General features: G+C 37.0%; 3 protein-coding genes across 4 annotated transcripts; 2 read left to right on the forward strand and 1 right to left on the reverse strand.

The window, feature by feature from the left end:
* Positions 1-772: 772 nt before the first annotated feature.
* LOC127805701 (G-type lectin S-receptor-like serine/threonine-protein kinase CES101) lies at positions 773-4,881 on the reverse strand. The gene is given in 8 exon segments (XM_052342456.1): positions 773-1,213; positions 1,428-1,578; positions 1,755-1,804; positions 1,921-2,190; positions 2,373-2,602; positions 2,690-2,806; positions 3,111-3,670; positions 3,672-4,881. Coding segments are annotated over 8 exon segments (2,235 nt in total). The 5' UTR covers positions 4,271-4,881; the 3' UTR covers positions 773-955.
* Positions 4,882-6,827: 1,946 nt separating this feature from the next.
* LOC127806580 (uncharacterized) lies at positions 6,828-7,794 on the forward strand. Its single transcript, XM_052343961.1, has 3 exons — positions 6,828-7,113; positions 7,216-7,364; positions 7,461-7,794. The coding sequence occupies exons 1-3, from the start codon at positions 6,970-6,972 to the stop codon at positions 7,501-7,503; spliced, it is 336 nt and encodes a 111-aa protein (XP_052199921.1). The 5' UTR covers positions 6,828-6,969; the 3' UTR covers positions 7,504-7,794.
* Positions 7,795-11,367: 3,573 nt separating this feature from the next.
* LOC127806577 (uncharacterized) lies at positions 11,368-16,409 on the forward strand. 2 transcript variants are annotated; one of them, XM_052343956.1, is made up of 3 exons: positions 11,368-13,517; positions 14,928-16,077; positions 16,207-16,409. In XM_052343956.1, exon 2 carries the CDS (start codon positions 15,007-15,009, stop codon positions 16,024-16,026), a length of 1,020 nt encoding a protein of 339 aa, XP_052199916.1. In that variant the 5' UTR covers positions 11,368-13,517; positions 14,928-15,006; the 3' UTR covers positions 16,027-16,077; positions 16,207-16,409. The 2 variants fall into 2 exon arrangements, with proteins under 2 accessions (XP_052199916.1, XP_052199915.1); XM_052343955.1 differs by having other exon boundaries at positions 11,369-11,559.
* Positions 16,410-18,030: the final 1,621 nt, after the last annotated feature.

Genomic DNA, 18,030 nt, shown 5'->3' on the forward strand with positions numbered 1-18,030 from the left:
ATAGATAGATAGATAGATAGATAGATGCCCAGAATAAGAACAACTGAAGAGGCCACAAGAAGCTGCAGTGTGATATTTTTGAAGTCCCCTCAATGATTGGCAGAATGGACCAGAGAAGCTCATTCCCTCTTGTACATGAATATATGATAAAGTTCCTTAATTTATTCCATGGACTGCACAAATCTTCATTTTTTTAATACATTTTTTAATTTATATCTACCTTTTTAATTTGAAGAATAGGTATGACTAACTGTGTTATTATTAAAAATGAAATAATCAAAACACTTATAAAGTGACAGTATAGTGGGAGTCAGACTCAAACAGGAACCAAATATTTCGAGTTTAAGTGTCATATCTTAGTTAAAAGAATACCAAAATATGTAATTACTAATCACATCAATATTCATATTAGCTTTTGTTAAATGCTTTTAAGTTATGTTTGTTAAATGCTTTTAAGTTATGTTTGGGACTAGGATTTTTAGATAGGAATGGAAAAGATAGTAAATGTTCTAAATTTTGGTAAATTAATTTATTTTATTTTGGTAAATGATTGTTGAATGGAGGAACCCTTCATGATTTTGGAATTTTGGACATACATTGTTGAATGAGGTACCCTTCAAGTGATGATTCTTCATCCTCTGGAACAGTGATGCTAAAGCAAATTTATCTTCCTTAGGGTTTCTTGATGAAGCCATAACAATTAACAGAGCACATTCAAGGAAATTAGAGCTACTGATTCACTGTGAGTCAAATGCATCTTTGCATGATAAAATGCGTCAATTAAATTAAATTGAGATGAATCCAATACGTTATATCCAACAGAATGCAGAAGTAAAGAATGGTATTTAATTTCAGGCCACTATCAAGACGGGAAAAAAAATCACAGAAACCAGTTTGAAAATGGGGCTATACAAGTTTGATGAAACTTCTTCTTCTTCTTGGCTGCATAACTGTACTATCGGCCTTCAAGCGAATCAACATCTACCATGCCTAAATGAGTGGGAAAAGCAGGCTGCTTCGGCAGACGTAGATGTGTTCTTTCATTGTTTATCATCAAAAGAACATCTGACATGGAAGGCCGGTCTCCTGCATTTTCCTGGACGCACAAGAGAGCCACCTGAACAACGAGCGCAAGCTTGTCTAGACAACATTTGTTTTCCATTGCCGGATCCATCAACTCCACATATCGACCATCTTCCCACACCCTCCAAGCCTGTACATTTTCAAAATGAGTGTTGGTCATCAATCTTATGGCTACAACAACAACGACAATGACATATCAAGCTTTTATCACATTATGTGAGGTCTGCTACATGAATTCTAACTTGTCAATTATTTCTATCTATAGCCTTGTCTTTTGTTATCAAACATATGGCTGCTGGCATGGAAATATGTCAGAGGAGTAACTTAAAAGCAGTTTAACGTACATGCCCTAGCAAGTTCAAAGGGCCCTCTGTCTCATAGAAGGTCGAGTTTCTTCTGCCACTAACGATCTCTATCATAATCACTCCGAAGCTAAATACATCAGACCTTGCAGAGAAAAGGCCATGCACTGCATATTCTGGAGACATATAGCCACTCGTTTCATCATTCAATTAAGACATGTTAATATGCCCTTTCTGTTTCTCTGTGGCTTGTCTAGAAAAGGAAATTTACCTACAATGTCCCTGCAACCCTCCTTGTTTTTGCTAGAGATATTTTCTCATAAAAAATTCTCGCTATTCTTAAGTCTGATATTTTAGGGTTCATGTAACCATCCAGCAAAATATTGCTGGTTTTCAAGTCTCGATGAATGATTCTTAGTCTTGAATATTTATGAAGATAAAGAAGTCCTTGGGCAATGCCTTCAATGATATTCACGCATTTTCTCCAATCTAGCAGTTTTCACTTCACTGGATCTGCATCAGTTGTATATTAAACCACATAGCATACTCCAAAAAAGATGAGGAAAAAAGCTGTAAAAAAGTAGGAAATTGACAAACCAAATATGAAGGAATCCAAGCTTCCATTGGGCATGTACTCATAGACTAGTATCTTTTCTTCTCCTTCAATGCAGTAACCCAGAAGCCGAACAAGATTCCTCTGCTGCAGCTTGGAAATCAATTGCACCTCATTTCTGAATTCCTCTAGTCCTTGTCCAGACATTCTAGAGAGTCTTTTCACTGCAATCTCATATCCTAGCAACATACCCTGCAAGAGCTACATATATTCGTTACTATATATCCTATGGATTCCTATCTACAGCCAGCCCCAATCCAAAAAGGACAAGGGTGGGTTAGATAGCCGACAGTCAATATAGAACTTGCTGGATCAAACAAGATGAATTATGTTGTATAGCTTTTGAGATCGGGTTATAAACAACTAAATTGCACCTTATAAACTGGGCCAAAACCACCCTCTCCAATTTTACGTGCAGCAGAGAAGCTATCGGTTGCAGTTACTATGCAAGAGAAACTGAGCAGTGGCACTTCAGGATCCTTCCCACTGGCAAATTCAAGACCATCTGCATCACTTCCTTCATCAATAGCTACTATATGAGTACCAAACTTATAAAGCAATAGTGATGCAGTTTCTTTTATGGCATCCTGTTTTTCAATTGTACCTGGTTGATATTGAAAATGAAAACAGAACACTTAAAAACATATGGTGATATCTTAAGTATGTATGAGCGCTAGTGTTAGAAGGGTACCTGTAGCTGTGTTCTTTCTCCATTTTCTGTAGCATGGTACTGAGATGAGAACCAGAAAAATGAAGAAAGAAGTTGGAAAAATAACTTCCAGAACTAGCCTCCTTTTCCTTGGTAAATCTAGAGAGGAGTAGAAAGGAAGAAATTTAACCATCCAATTTATGCAATATAAAGCCTTAGGAAGTTACTTCAAGGTTTTACAAATTATGTAGAGAAATGTAACTTTGATGCGCTGATCATCTAGGATTTTCAGCATACTTAAAAAATCAATTATATAGTATCAATGCCCTCTTAATATCAGATTCTGAACCCTTACACAATTCATAAACACATAAAAAAAAAAAAAAAACGAATGACAGAAGATTCTTGCACGATCTTATGGAATAATTTTTTTTTAAATTGTTAGTAAATACATCAAGCTCACCGGACTGGAAAGGGGCAAGTCCTCTGATGTAAATTGTTCCATTTCCCTTGCCTATCATGCCAAGAAGACCCTTTACTTCCCCAAAATACAGTTCACATCCTGTTCCATCATCATGAAAAGAGGCATATGCAGTACACGAACAATTGCCCCTGCACATTATCTCACAGTCACTAGGTCCCATCCAAATTGATCCACTCACAACCAAAGACGTTGGCAGTATTCCTCTAATTTGTGAGAATGTACCATCCTTTCCACACATGGATGGCATTGGTATCAAGCATCCGTCTGAGGGATCTGCTGATGCACTGTCACATAAAGTATGGTTGACCATTACAATACTTTGATCCTGCCAAGTGTACTCATTAATGTCCCCCATTGAGTTCAGCACAAACCAAGACATATTGTTCCCTACTGTATCAAATCCAAGATATATATCTTTCTGGTTGGACATATATGAAAAGTAGTAGGATTTTGATGAACTCTGGAAGTAAAATCTGAAATTACGACCATCCCAAAAACCAATTTGCCTAAGTAGACCATCTCTGCGCCAAAGGTTTAAGACTCATATTTTTTGCAGCAAGTGCTATTGCAAATGCACCAGTTGTTGGCACAAGTGGACTCAACCAAGATACAAGAAACATTAGCTTTACATGATCTGTGTCCAAGCCCAACCATCCCAACTTCATACCCGGCAGAAAAGTATCAGATGGGAAATAAAAACTCTGCCAAGCAATGTTTTTGCCTTCCATGAGAACTAGATTTCCTGAATCAAGAAGCTTTGCAGTTGTGTTACCACTGGATGCAAGCATTCCATAATCTACTATAATGGGAATTAGCCTTGTATCTGTAATCACCAAGTTTCCATCATACCTTATAGTTAAAATTCCTGTGTTATCCAAAATAGGATTGTTGTGGTTTGCAACCGAAACAGGCTTTTTGTAGGGGTCATTCTTGAACCAAATTCCCAGGTAGTGATTGCTTGAAGGTCCACCCGTGCCAAAGAAGCCTAATTCAAAAACCCCACCAGCAGAGACTAAAGTTTGATTGTTTGTTAAACTGTCTCCTGGTCTCAGGGTGTCTAATGCTTGACAAAAGTACACGAAGTAACAACAAAACGATAGAAAAGAAGCAAGAAAAGCTAACCCTTTTAGTTCTTTCATGTTGGCCACTTACAGAGAGCTTGCTGGTTCAAACAAACTCCAGAAAGAAACTAATTTCCAGAAGAGAAGGAACTATCTAGAAGACTAGAACCAAATACGATAGGAAATAGGCATCTTAAGAGAGGTGCTAAGGGTAAATAAACTTCATAGGAGGGAGGGTTAAGTTGGTTGACTCTTCCATAAATTAGTATTATCCTGATGCAATGGAATGCTACATAGCAGTCCAAGTCAATTGTGCCTTTTTCATATCATTTCTCCAATTCAACTCTCCATGTTTCCTCTGTATTGGGTGGGGATTCATTAATCATCACAAAGAGTCCTGCAACATCAATTGGTCTCCATCTCAGATAGCTGCCAATTTAACTGTCTGATTTGAACTTCAAGGATTGAGTAATAATTGTTGACACCATCTAGTTCCCGTGGTTAAGTAAGATTGTAGCCATCTTAATTCTCAAATATTAGGTTGTGAGGTAAAGTTGGGAGGTGTATGTCAAGCTGTACCTACCAAGTTTTTTACTTGTGCATTAAAAAATGATTCATTTTAGAATCTCACTTACGGCTTGAACACTGTTTATATCATTTCCAGCATGAACAATTTCCATAATTATCAATCAAAATCTTGAACAACAAATGAGAGATAAAACTTGTTTCATCAATCTGCTTTATCTATGTTGTTTCAAATTAGAACTTATTTTCTTAAAGATAAGATATAACAATCTCAAAGGCATATTATTCCACTTAGACCTGAACGTATGGTTGAATGCCCTTGTCAACATCATGTGTACGTCATTCTCTATTATTTGAAACACCTTAATACTCAATAGTCTACATTACCTTTTAGAATCTCACAAGTGACAAGACAAACAATCTGACTCCAAGATGACAATCAACACCAAGACAAGAAAAATTCATGCTGGAACATGTACATACCATGGCATACATGTTCTTTTATGCGTTTAGTTCAGGTAGAAAAATAACAGTGAATTACAGCGCATTCAAAAATTGCTAGTTACATAAGGACTGACAATAAAAGAACTCAAGTGATTGGTTTTTCTTTTTTAATTTTAGGTTAACCCATGATTTCTTTATTTATATCTTAAATGACGTGTTGACTTTTTAATAGATGAAATAAAGATATTCAATGGAGATGATCTCTGGTCAGCCAAAATAAAAACAGAGATGATCTCTGCCCCTTTTTTATTCAATGCAAATTTCACATAATGTGTAGGAAAAATAGTAAAAGAAGCACCTCTTAACCATATTATTACCGTTTCTACCTGGTCATACACCCCCTTTCTCTACATGTATAATGAGCACAACCATGAAGTCCCAAGAAAGAGAATCAATAAGCAAGCAATCATTCAATAATGAGACAAATTTGAACAAAAGAGAGAACCAATTAATTTATTGGTCTAACTTGTCAACTTGACCAAACAACTCATCCATTTCAGGGAAAATGAGAGGGGGAAAGAAATGTTATCTAAGCAGAACGGCATTCCCTATCATGTGTTGGTAAACTGAGTTCTTTTAATTGTCAATTGAAATATAAACACATTTGAATATTTGGATCCCTTTCCTCTTTGCCCAACCTTGTGTAATCCTCAAATAAGCAAGTGCATTACTTGGTCAACTTGGCTCCTCTCCCTTATAATATATATATATATATATATAATGTCTAGAAAACAGATTGAACGTAGGAAATGGATGTCAAAAAGGGTTGCTAAAAATTTCCTTGAGGGGTAATGTTCAAATTTTGTTCGATGTATTTTAAGAGAATTTTTTACTGGAAATTTATATTCACAGAAATTGCAAGTCACTTTGATAAATTTTCTGTAAATTACATATATAATTCTGTTTATCCCCATGTATTTGATCAGGTGTATGTTTTACTATAACTTCTATGGTTACAATTTCGAGCTTTAACAACAATATAGATGAAAAGGAAATTCTAATCATTCATGAAATAATTTGCTGAATTTGAATCAATATCTGCCCCAGAATCTTCAAGTAGCGCAATTACTCCTGGGGTAATTAACCAAAAAAGTTGTGAATTGACCAGAACATGGTTATGGCAGCCCCAGCTCCCATTTGTTGTCATGTGTCTTTCTTCTTTTATTTTTCTTACCTTTTGCAACAGGAACAGTAGAGTTTTATTGCTCAAATATGAATTTGAATTTGGGTTAATCATATGTTTGATTGTAAGAAAGTGATTGAACAAATACATGATTTATTGGCATGTAACTTTTGCAGAAATTTCTTATATCAGTCTGTACAATGGAGTTCACTGTCATTTGCATTTTGCCTATGCCTCCTCCATAGAGCTCTGATTATGTATATATTTTCCACCTTTTCCAAGTGAAGGAGAAAAAACAGAATAAATTTAGGCAAATGTTGTAATCTTCTAATCTAAAAGGCATTTGCTTACTGCTCTGCAAGGGTCTGGGAGGGCCATATACAAACCCGGGACCTTCCATGGTCACAAATGAGCAACCTTTTCGTTCCTAGCTCACTCACATAGACAAAGTCAAAAATAAATTGAATAAAAATATAAATTAATGTAATATTTCAGAAATGCCACAGCTTCTATAAAGTAACAAGTAGCGCCAAAAAGGAATATACAATTACCTCTGCTGGTCTTTCTGGCTCAAAACGCCCATCAGTTTGCTGTAAAAAAGTCCTGTGAGACACTTGCAATCGGCATGGCCAGCGGCGGAGGCCGTGTTCCGCAGCCGCTGCGCGCGTTGGCGTCGGGCGCCGCCGTCCTGCTCGGCGGAATGTTCGCTCTGTCTCTAACTGCTTCCGCCACCATCCGAACGCTTCAATCCATCGCCGAGGCTAAGCGGGTAAGCTCATTACACATTACACCCCTGCATATCCAACGAACCAGTGTATGAATGTATATTCTTGGCGTGATTTGGGTTAGAATTGGATCTGAATTTGGACAGAAAAAGTTCGCGTTGCCGTGTGGAGCATGCAGGGGAAAAGGGTTCTATCCTTGCAAATTGTGCCAGGGAAAATCAACCATAGAATGGTCTCCTCTGTATGATCCTCTGGTTATCAATCCGTGTCTCTGCCCTACTTGCGATGGCAACAGGTCTGTGATTGTTTGCATTTTCATACCCCTCTTGGAAGGCTTTGAAAATGCGAATTCAATAAGTTATTGGAATTTGGTTTTCCACTCTAATTGCAGGGTGCAGCGCTGTCTCAATTGTTTGGGCAGAGGGTATTACTGACGATCTTAATTCCAGCTTTCCGTTGATTGCAGTTGCATCCGACTCTGTATATCTTTGAATCTATTGTTACCGGGAAAATTTGTCTTCTTGAAGTGACTGATGGTAGCTACTAGTTTGGTTGATAGGATGAGCAAAGGTGTTTGATAAAATGCTTACATGAACTATGAACCCTCTGCCTGCAATTCTTGAATTTTTTTTTTTTTTTTCTGCTGAGCAAATTATTTGAAGACTTTTGTTGAAGCTATTTTATCTTATTATTTTAATTCAAATGCTATTAATAGAGTTTTGAAATTTTTATGCACAAAATATCATTAGAATTGATATATTTTTTTTTAAGTAATGTTTACGAACATTATTTAAGGGCAGATACCTGTTTAAGTATTTTTGATGAATTTAAGTTTTTTTTTTTTTTTTGTGATCATCGGAATTATACGCACATCTCTCTTTATTTTCACGTAATTATTGAATATGCACAATTGGCCCTTAGCACTAGAAAATCAATGTCCATGATATTCCATTCCACTCAATCCTACAATGCCCTTATTGCGTGCCCCCCTTGCAGCCTCCACCTCTACCTCTACGCAACCCTTTGCGTGAACGCTGCTTGGCTGAACCTTCGCTTGCGCCACCTCAAAGCTCTTTGCACTTCAATGCTTCTAGCTCGTTTCATCTTTTCCTACGCAACCATTAGAGATGCATACCCACTTGCTTGTTCTACCCAGCCCTATTCAGCACTATCATGCTAAAACCAAGTCAACTCTAGTACTGTTTGTCATATGGCTAGTGAATTTCCCTATGTGGTGTCCCAAGTGCAAGAAGAAAGGGTCAACCTTACTCGTTAGGTAACAAACATAATCGTTAAGAATAAGGTATCTTGAAAGTAGTATACCTAAACCAGCAACATATACGCATCGACACTCAATAAGAATATGTAGATCACCTTCTATGCATGACTGACCCTTAACATTAGGGAGTAAGTCATGGTTTGTAACATTCTCACCTACCCAATTCCTTAACACCCTCGTGACCTATAATATTAAGCGCTTAGTATAAGCAAGCCGCTATCTACTCCGCCTTGAGGTAATTGGCGTTTCGTGCTTCCAACTTATTTCTCACTTAATATGTCTTTTCTTATGCGACCACTAAAGAAGCATGCCCACTTGTTTATTTGTGCTACCATTTAACCCACTTTTGATCCCATTTATCAGAAGACATACATTTCTCAAGTGACATCCTCAACCCCAAATAATAACAAAGAACTAATTTTCCTCCACGAGCAACAAACATAATTATTAAAAATAAAACATAACTGCCCTTAGAGTTGAGTTTAGCAATTGAGACTGTATACGAGCATGATCTCCACGTAGAGTTTGCATGTCCCGTGTTTGATTTCAGCCAGTTACGCCTCCCGCGATTTAATCTCTCTGTTGGAATTAAAGGGTTAAGTGACAAAAGCGCCAATAATAAGACATAATCTAAAAATAAAATAAAATAAAATATAGCACAATCCACACCTGCAATAAGAATAATTTACTCAAAAAATTAAAAAGACTAAAATTCATTACATTTTTTAATTTACAAGTGCATGACATTGGCTTGCCCCAATAAGATTAATTTATTCAAAAATTTTAAATTTTGACTCAAATATATTTTTTAATTCACACATACATAAAATATATGGCACGGTGATAAGAATAATTTAAAATATATTTGACCAGGTTTAAAAACTAGTCAACGCTAGGGTGTGCAAAACTAAATTGGTAAAAATTTATTAACTGATTAAACTAAACTAGAAGCAAAATCGAATCAAACTAATTAATTAAGCCAACAAACCAAATTAATCGATAATCAAAAAAATTAAACTCAAACTGTATAAACAAAATCGAATCAATTAAATTAAAAAAATGTAAAAAAAATTAAAATAAATAAACAAAATTAAAGAAAATAATACCATTTTATAAATATCAAAATAATATTAGTTCAGCTAATTGAAAAATTGAAGTGAAAATTGATTACCGTACTTTTAAAAAAAATTAATCAAACCAAATCAATGCAAAAAAAAATTAAACCGAATCAACAAGTTTGATCATCCAATTCAATTTAGATAAATTAAATTTTTAGTCACCCCTCATCAACCCTAACAATTAGCCTAGAGAAATCAATAAATTTCAAGACACGTCCCCTAAATCCCTAAGCCAGAATCAATTCCTTGAGTCATAATTTTCTCTCTATCTTCCTTCTCTCTCGACGACATCCGTGGCGTGCATCTCAGGCGTCCCTTGTTTGCAGTCCATCTTGGGCGTACGACGTTCGACGTCGCAGCTTCATCTCCCATCGTTGTTGCTGCTGTTTCCGTCATCCCTTGTTCGTCACCTTTGTTTCCTTGCTTCGTTCGCTTCGCTCTATCATTTCCGACGTCTACGTGCATATTCGGCGTCCCTCATCTATCCATCATCTCCCGGCGCCGCTGACCTATCATCTTCTTTCTGTGGTTGTTCCTGCTGTTTTCAGGGTCCTTTCCTTTGTCCGTCGCTGCTGCTACTTCATCTCCCTCACTCTGTTTGCCTTATCATCTCCGAGTCTCCGACGGCTGCGCATTCCCATTTGGCTTCACATTTCTGACATCATAGCAAGTTCAAGTTGTCTTCTTTGCTGCAGCCTGCTCGTATGAAAAATAATAAAAAAAATTAAAAATAAAAATAACTTAAAACTCCATCCTAAAACTTTACCCTTACGGCTGTATGTAATTCCAAAAAGAATGCGAAGCGGGTTATTTTCGTGGGTCGGTGCTTTAAAACCGACTCAACTCGGGTAGAACCAAGGCTTCAGGTTTTCCTTGCAATTTGCATCACTTGACCCTCTTGCAGACCACACGGGTGTGGGCCCGATTTGAATCGGGGCTCAACACTAAAATGGGCCGACCACGCGCGCATAAGAGCGTGGATCTTGTAAACAACACGAAAACAGATACCAATTTTTTTATTTGTTGTAAATAATTTAAAAATGTAATAAAAATATGAATGTTGTGTTGATTAGTTGGTAATAAGATAAAATAATTATATGCTTCTAAATCTATCCCTGTTTAAGTGAATTTAGACAGTGTTAAGTCAATTGAGATAGATTTATTGATAAATAATAGATTTACCTCTCTTATAGAAAAATATATAATTATTTATTTTTTTAAATAATTGAATCTCTAATTAAAGAACAAACATTAATGAAATAAGGATAGATATAGATAAAAATGATAAAAGAGATTGAACGAAGGAAAAACCTTCGGCATGTGATAGAACAAATATTTCAAACTTAAAAAGTATTCTTATTAAGTCAAAATTCTAAATAAATAGATAAATAAAGAAGAATGATAACAGGGGATCTCGAATGATTAGTTCAATAATAAAGGGTTCAGTATATTTCTTATTTAATTAAGTTACGAGATTAGTTTTAATTTTATTAGTTTAGTTTAGATTATTTCTATATTTTTTATTGTCAAATTTATTTATTTTGTAGTCACTCGAGACATACATCGACATAAACAGTAGACCCTTTATAGTTTTTTCCTATAATATTCACTTATAGAAATTTAAAGATTTGATGTCACGTATTAACGGGTAACAAAATATTACATAATTAAATTCTAATATTATGTTGGGTGAGTTATTAAAAACATAAGTGACGTCAAAATTGTGGCTTCAACATTTTGTCCAATTATTGGGAGCCGCGAGACACGCACTAGAGGCGCGTGGTGAAGTGATGGGGAAGAATACAAAAACGCGCCGACTTAGTGTGACGATTTAAATTTGAAAGAAAACGTGACTCGTGATTCGTGAACGGACGCCAGTTTTCCATGTCAGCTCGGCTCGGTGTTCTATGAACTCGTCTCTTATAGCCTACTCTCCACCACATTCTGTCTTTCTCTCTCTCTCCTCTCTCCCTCTTTAGGGTTTCTTCAACCCTTCACTTTTCAGAAGCGAGATTCGAAATCGGAAGCTGAAATCGTTTGCTGGAGGATAAAGATACGCGGTTGTTTCGGATCGACTGGCCTTTGAGGTTCTGGTAAATTTTCTAATCTGAAAAAGAAAAAAAAGCCCTAAGTTTGATTTGCTTGGCAGATCGGTCGTTTTTCCTCGGGTTTTGTCTTTGTTCGGGTTACTTTTATGCGGATTCTGGTGTACGTCGGACTGTTGACGATCGTGCTGATTAGGGCTTGAGGTTCTTTGAGGGCGGGGGTTAGGTTTTCCGCCTGATTTTAGCCGGATATGCCGTAATTTAGTTTTCTGGGTTGGATTTCGCATGTGGACCATGTGGGGATTCTGTGTGTTTGCTTTCTAATCTGAAAATTATCACTTCAATTCAAGCAAACGGTCTCTTTTTTCTTTTTGCCTTTTCACTTTCTTATCGTTCTTTTTTATTAAACTAGTTGGAAGATAGGGTTTATTTTCGTGCGATTATAAATAGAAATCGTAGTAGAAATAAAAAGGCAGACAACTGGGCTGAGTTCTACCGACAAAATTGTGTGAGGTGACTTATACTCCGGTATGTGAACTTCAATTCACCAGTTTGATCTTTCTTTGACAGTTATAGCTTTAAAAAAGGCTTTTCAATGCTTGCAATTTGATAAAACCTTGTGAAAGTAAATGAAGTGTACCTGATGAATGGAATTGTCATGGGCCTATAAAGGCATTTCATATTTCATATAATGGTATATGAAGTACTCTTATGGTCTATTATTTCTTATTGTAATTTGACAACTTTGCATTTCAACAATTCCCATTGTGTACATTGCCTTGAGTTGAATCCTTGATGGTCTGGACTTATAATGTTGTTACATCAGTGTCTACATTGTGTATGGCTATATGTTTAGATGAGATGTATAAACTTGTAGAATACATTGATTGGTTGTTACTTTTTATCTATCTTTTTTTAGTCATATACTATACTATAGAAAGTGTACTCTATGTTTTCCTTTATCAAAAGGAAAGCTTGGGTCGTGTTTGATTGGTGTTTAGTTAGAGTGGTGGAGAAGCACCAGTTAGAAGAAGAGGTAATTAAGAATGGACTGCAAAAGAATATTTGAGAAATTAAGCAAATGAATAAGGGTTAGAACATTTGAATGAATTATTGATAAAATAGAACAGTTTTAATGGGGGCAGTTATCTCACCAGATGAGGCCTTATGATTGTGAAATGGGTTTTGTATGGATTAAGAGTATCTTGGAGCTGGGAATTTATGCTTTATATATGTTGTTTGGCAGATTCCATAATCAGCATTTTGCAGGTGATGCGTAGCTTCTTTTTGTTTTATGTTCTCTTTATGTAGTTCCTGTTGGCTGTCCAATTTCCTGAGGGATGTTTATCTTTTGTCACAGTTTTATCTCCTTAACATATAATCTAATAAAACAAGAATATTAATGTTGACAATTGCCCACCGAAATGGTTGTCTGGTTATGGTTACCATTCATTCTTGGCATTGTTGTGTGAAAGAAAGCTGTTGAGGAATCAGAGCCATCCAGTGCATGTTCCAACATGTATTCTCTCACCACATCCATTGTTGTTAAAATCGCGAGTTGACTCGTATGATTTTACGAGTCAGCAAGTGTTAAACAAGTCATCTCGGATGTAGTATCGGTTGTGGCAAAATTGGAGCAAACTCGCTAGTGGAACTTGTAAACTCAGACCGAGTTTACCGAGTTCAATTTAGGCCCCATTTCCAGGTTAGAGACGGAAACATTTCCATCTCTAACCAACATATATATATGTGTATATATATATAACGTGTTGCTGACTGCTCCGTAAGTTGTCTCCTTCAAACCTAATTGGCTGCTGAAACCCTTGCAATCGACGCTCCCCCTTGCTGCGATGTGCTTGATCGGAGTTCTCCCTTGCTGCAATGTGGTTGATCGGTGTGGCGGTGTCGGTGGTGCTTGCTGCGTGCAATTGCTCTGTATTTGCTCTGCTTCTTCTTCGTTTGTTCACGGGTTCACCTTCCAAGTTCAAATAATCAAAGCCTCAAAGGTATGTGAGTCATGACTATGTTTTTTGCTAAGTCCGATTGCTGTTTTTGTGCTGTGCCGAGCTATGTGCTGCGCCTGAAGTCCAATCGCTGTGTGTGTACTGTGCTGAGTGAGACAGTGAGTGATACATATATATATTATATATTTTTGGGTGCATATTTTGTGCATACATTTCATTCACTTCACTGCAGTTCTCTTTCAGAAAAATTAGGCTCAGATATCTGTTAATAAAAATCTTTTTATTAGTAAATGTAGGCGTGGACATATATATTACAAATTTACAATTCTTTCGTCTGATTGCAAACCGTAGTGATGTTGTAAAAATATAACATTTAAACAACAAAAAAATTTACCTTTAGTATTTTTGAAATTGATAGATTAAGTAATTTTGAAATAGGTACATGTATTTCATTTATATTAAGGATTATGTTATTATAAATATATATTTATATAAACTAGATAATATTTTTAATTATCCATAAAATTGTAAAATGATCCGATTTTATGGACCCTATTACAATCCCACGTAAAATCTCAATTTTAACAACCTTGACCACATCCAATCTCAATAGCTCACGGTAAATGTTGTACCCAAGGGTACACCATCTTTGGCTGCATGATTTTGAAAAATCTTTGATGTAGGGATTGATTAAGGAACAATATCTGCAGCGATAATTCCTTTAGTGGCAGTAATGCCATTTGTATTGCAAGAAATTTTGGGTTCTTACCCATTTTGTTTTCCTTGGATGATGTTGATACAGTTCCTACTAAAGCAGTTTATGATTATTGCAAGTGTTACTTTTCAGGTGTGTATATCAACTATGGAGATATATATTTTTCTAGTGTTGCAACATCAACATGATGCCACTACAATTAGCTTATCTTATATGATATTGTCACATTCCATTCCATATACAAGTACAAAGTTGAAGATCTCTTGTTAATGTGCTTAAGCATGGTGGTCTATCTGGGAACCAAAGCCTCTTTAAGTTTGTGGGTGGCATACTTGCATAGAACTTGTTTTACATTAAATTCCAGTCTTTTTTCTAATCTCTTTGTCAAAGCAATTGTTGGTGATGGAGAACAAGATCATGTTTTACTTGAAGCATGTATGCTAATATTCTAAATGTTCCTTGATCTCTCTCGAAACTCCTTCACACCGTATAAGATGTTAATTTCAAGGCAGTCAAAGGTGAAAGGCACCCTCAAGGCACTGGACCCCCCCCCCCCCCCCCCCAAACACGCACACGCGCGCACGCACACACACATAGATTGAGGCGCTAGGCACTAAAAAGCTTTCTGCCATCAGTGTGAGGCTAATTCATCTTTACAGTAGAGCACTTCTTTTGTTTTTCCACTGAATTTGTACAACTACTAAAGTAGAGCACTTCTTTTGTTTTCATCTTTTCAGTTTGTACTATTCTGCTACTGTCTATTCTGAGGTGCCAAACATTTGTTCAGAGTTTGTGCTGATATATTGACATCTCAACATGCCAAAGGAGAGGAGAGATCGTTCTGTTTCTTTTGATAGATCCCAGGCATCTCCTTATACTAGTAGCTCTAGTCGCCCAAGACAATCCTTGCCCAAAAACTCTGAAAGTGAAGATAACATGAAAGAATGGGAGGAAGCACGATGTCCTGTCTGCATGGAACATCCACACAATGCAGTTCTCCTTGTATGTTCATCCCATAATAAAGGCTGTCGCCCTTACATGTGTGACACAAGCTACCGCCACTCAAACTGTTTTGACCAGTTTCGGAAATCATTTGCTGAAACATCATCAGCAACACCTCAGCAACAAGAAAGTGCTCCACTACCATCAGAACATTCTACCAATGATTTGATGTCAGAAGCCATGGTGGCCAATTTGCAGGTTGAAAGGGTTGAGGAAGGTTCCACCTCATTACATCCCCTCTCATGCGAAGACAAGGGAAAGTCAAAGCTGCTGTGTCCTCTCTGTCGCGGGCATATCACTGGATGGATTGTGGTGGAGTCTGCTCGGCATTTCATGAATGCAAAGTCAAGAAGCTGTGCGTGTGAGACTTGCAGTTTTAGTGGCTCGTATAAAGATCTGAGGAAGCACGCAAGGCTGGAACATCCTGATGTCAGGCCATCAGAGGCGGACCCAGAGAGGCAGCGCAGTTGGAGGAGGCTAGAGAGGCAGAGGGATTTTGGAGATTTAATTAGCACTCTCCAATCTTCTATTGGAGAGGAAAGGAGTGACGATAGCCACTTGTCTTTTGATGATGAGGGCTGGCTTACCGTGTATTTCCTCATTCGAGTTTTCCGACCTGGGAGTGGTTTGAGAAGCAGTAGCTGGTCTAGTACCTCAAGAACGAGGGCACAAGTGACTGTCAGACGGAGAGCAAGGCTTTGGGGGGAAACCCATGACGGGGAAACTGAGTCTGCTTCGAGAGATGAGGATAATGACTCTTCAGATGGTGGATCGGGCTCTTGGTGGCCACGTGACTGGACCAGGCGACGACCCACACCAGACAATGAGTTATGATTGTCATACCATTTCCAATTTGCTCATTATTTATGCTTGGATATCTCAACTGTAAGCAGTAAATTTACGCTGTCTATATTATATTTCCGCCTCAGTAGTTTTCCAGTCATTTGTACTGTCTTGATGAGTGGGTGGTGTCTCTTCGGGTGTTTTTAACATAATCTTTGTTTTTTGTTTCAGGTGGACGAATGACAGGAAAGAAGTGCAAGTTATTTTGCTTAAAAATAGGTCCACTCAGTTAAGCTATTACTTGGGAATTGCAGATTGTATTGTGTACCAGGGAAAGGAAACAGTTTTAATTTTTATCTTTAAATTAGCCAATTTTCATTTCTTTGGCATATGGTACGTCTTATATATATTCATGGGCTTCTAGTTGAACTGAATACACTTATTTCAAATCTTGCTTGCATTATATATATATACATATATATATAATTCCATCATTGTATTAGAGAATGGCTGTCAGTTTGCCTCCGGAAACTTATAATACTTTGATTTTTGCTTGCCTCAGTCACAACAAATTCTTCTATATGAGTTTGAACTTTTTGATATTTGGTTGAATGGTATTTGAATTTCTGGGAGGATGTATTTTGTTGGAGCCGTTGTCCAATTAAATTTGATGCTCTTCTTATGACAATTAGGCAATATTTTGAGCTTCTCTAGTTCTGGGTCAAAAGTTCTTCTTTGTAATTTTATTTTTATCTCTTTATCTTTGGGGCTCATTATTTTACAACCCCCCCTCCCCCCTCATTTGTTTTACTTCATTTTTTTGCTAACTGGAACCTCTATAGGTCATCTTTAAATTTTTGGTTACACTAATCTCTTGTTAGACAATTAAGTTCTTTCTAAAAAAATATATTTATTAAATATGTTTTTGTAATTTTAATTTTGTATGGGACAGAGCAATAAAAATTAAATTTTGTAAAAAAAACTTTTATATAGAATAATATAAGACTTCTGCTAAAAAGTGAAAACAAAGAGTGGGAGCTGTCAAAAAGTCTCTAAAGTTGAACCAATGAAAAGAATAATTTTTTAATTTGAATTAAAAGAACAAAAGTGAGAGTGAGGGCACAGAAATGAAGCATCAAAGGTTCCAATTTAGTTTTTGAATGGGTAATGGGTTTGGGTGTCATCCACGCAAACATTACAGACAATTCATAGCTAAAAATAAAATTTTCATAAATTCTAAGAAAAATTCTATTTGCAACCATAATTTTTTTTCTCCGCAACCAACATAAGTAAAATTTTAGTTTTTGCCATTTGTAACTAGAGTGATTTACTTTTTGCAACCATTTATATTCCAAACATACTCTCTAAACACCCATCTTTTAAAAGACACCTCCCACGCGCAACAAACCCTCTTTACATCATTCCTCACATCAAACCTTCTTCAGACCATTGCCATCTCGTCGTCGCCAGAATCCCTTGACTAGCCCGTCCTCTTCGCTGGAGTCACTCGTTTTTTCATCGGAATCACAAAAGCCAAGCAATAAAGATTTATGAAAATTCTATTTGCAGTCAAGTGTTTTGCTTTTCGCGAGATAGTGTGGCTGCCCATCATCACACCTAAACTTTAACGTTTGGGGGCTTTGAAAGCACCCGAATGCATGATTTTAGGAAAATATAATTCTCCTGAACCCATGGGTTCGGGAGAATTCTCCTGAATACATAACTTCGGGAAAAATGGTTTTTCTCGAACTCATGGGTTCGGGATAATTGATTTTTATTGAATTCATGGATTCGGGGTGCTTTCAAAGTCCCTGAACCCTAGGATTTGCATTCGATTGCCAGTATTCAGAGGCATCGAACGGCTCCAATAACAGTTGGTTGGAATGCCTCCGAATCGCAGCATTCGAAGGCAGTCAGCCTCCCCAAACCCTAAGGTTCGAGGTTTCCCGAACATGCAGAACACTAGGGTTCGGGCGGTTAGGGGTTCCCTAAATCCCGGGATTCGGGGAACCCCGAACCCCCCAAGCCCCGAATCCCAGGGTTCGAGGATTCAAG

The sequence above is a fragment of the Diospyros lotus genome, chromosome 7, assembly GCF_014633365.1.
Source record: "Diospyros lotus cultivar Yz01 chromosome 7, ASM1463336v1, whole genome shotgun sequence".
Taxonomy (NCBI): Eukaryota; Viridiplantae; Streptophyta; class Magnoliopsida; order Ericales; family Ebenaceae; genus Diospyros; species Diospyros lotus.

Bases quoted from the DNA above. Each gene is read 5' to 3' on its own strand.
- LOC127806580 (XM_052343961.1), top strand. From the start codon at position 6,970: ATGGCCAGCGGCGGAGGCCGTGTTCCGCAGCCGCTGCGCGCGTTGGCG. The intron at 7,114-7,215 runs GTAAGCTCATTA...GAATTTGGACAG, and splicing joins CCATCGCCGAGGCTAAGCGG to AAAAAGTTCGCGTTGCCGTG. The intron at 7,365-7,460 runs GTCTGTGATTGT...CTCTAATTGCAG, and splicing joins CCTACTTGCGATGGCAACAG to GGTGCAGCGCTGTCTCAATT.
- LOC127806577 (XM_052343956.1), top strand. From the start codon at position 15,007: ATGCCAAAGGAGAGGAGAGATCGTTCTGTTTCTTTTGATAGATCCCAG.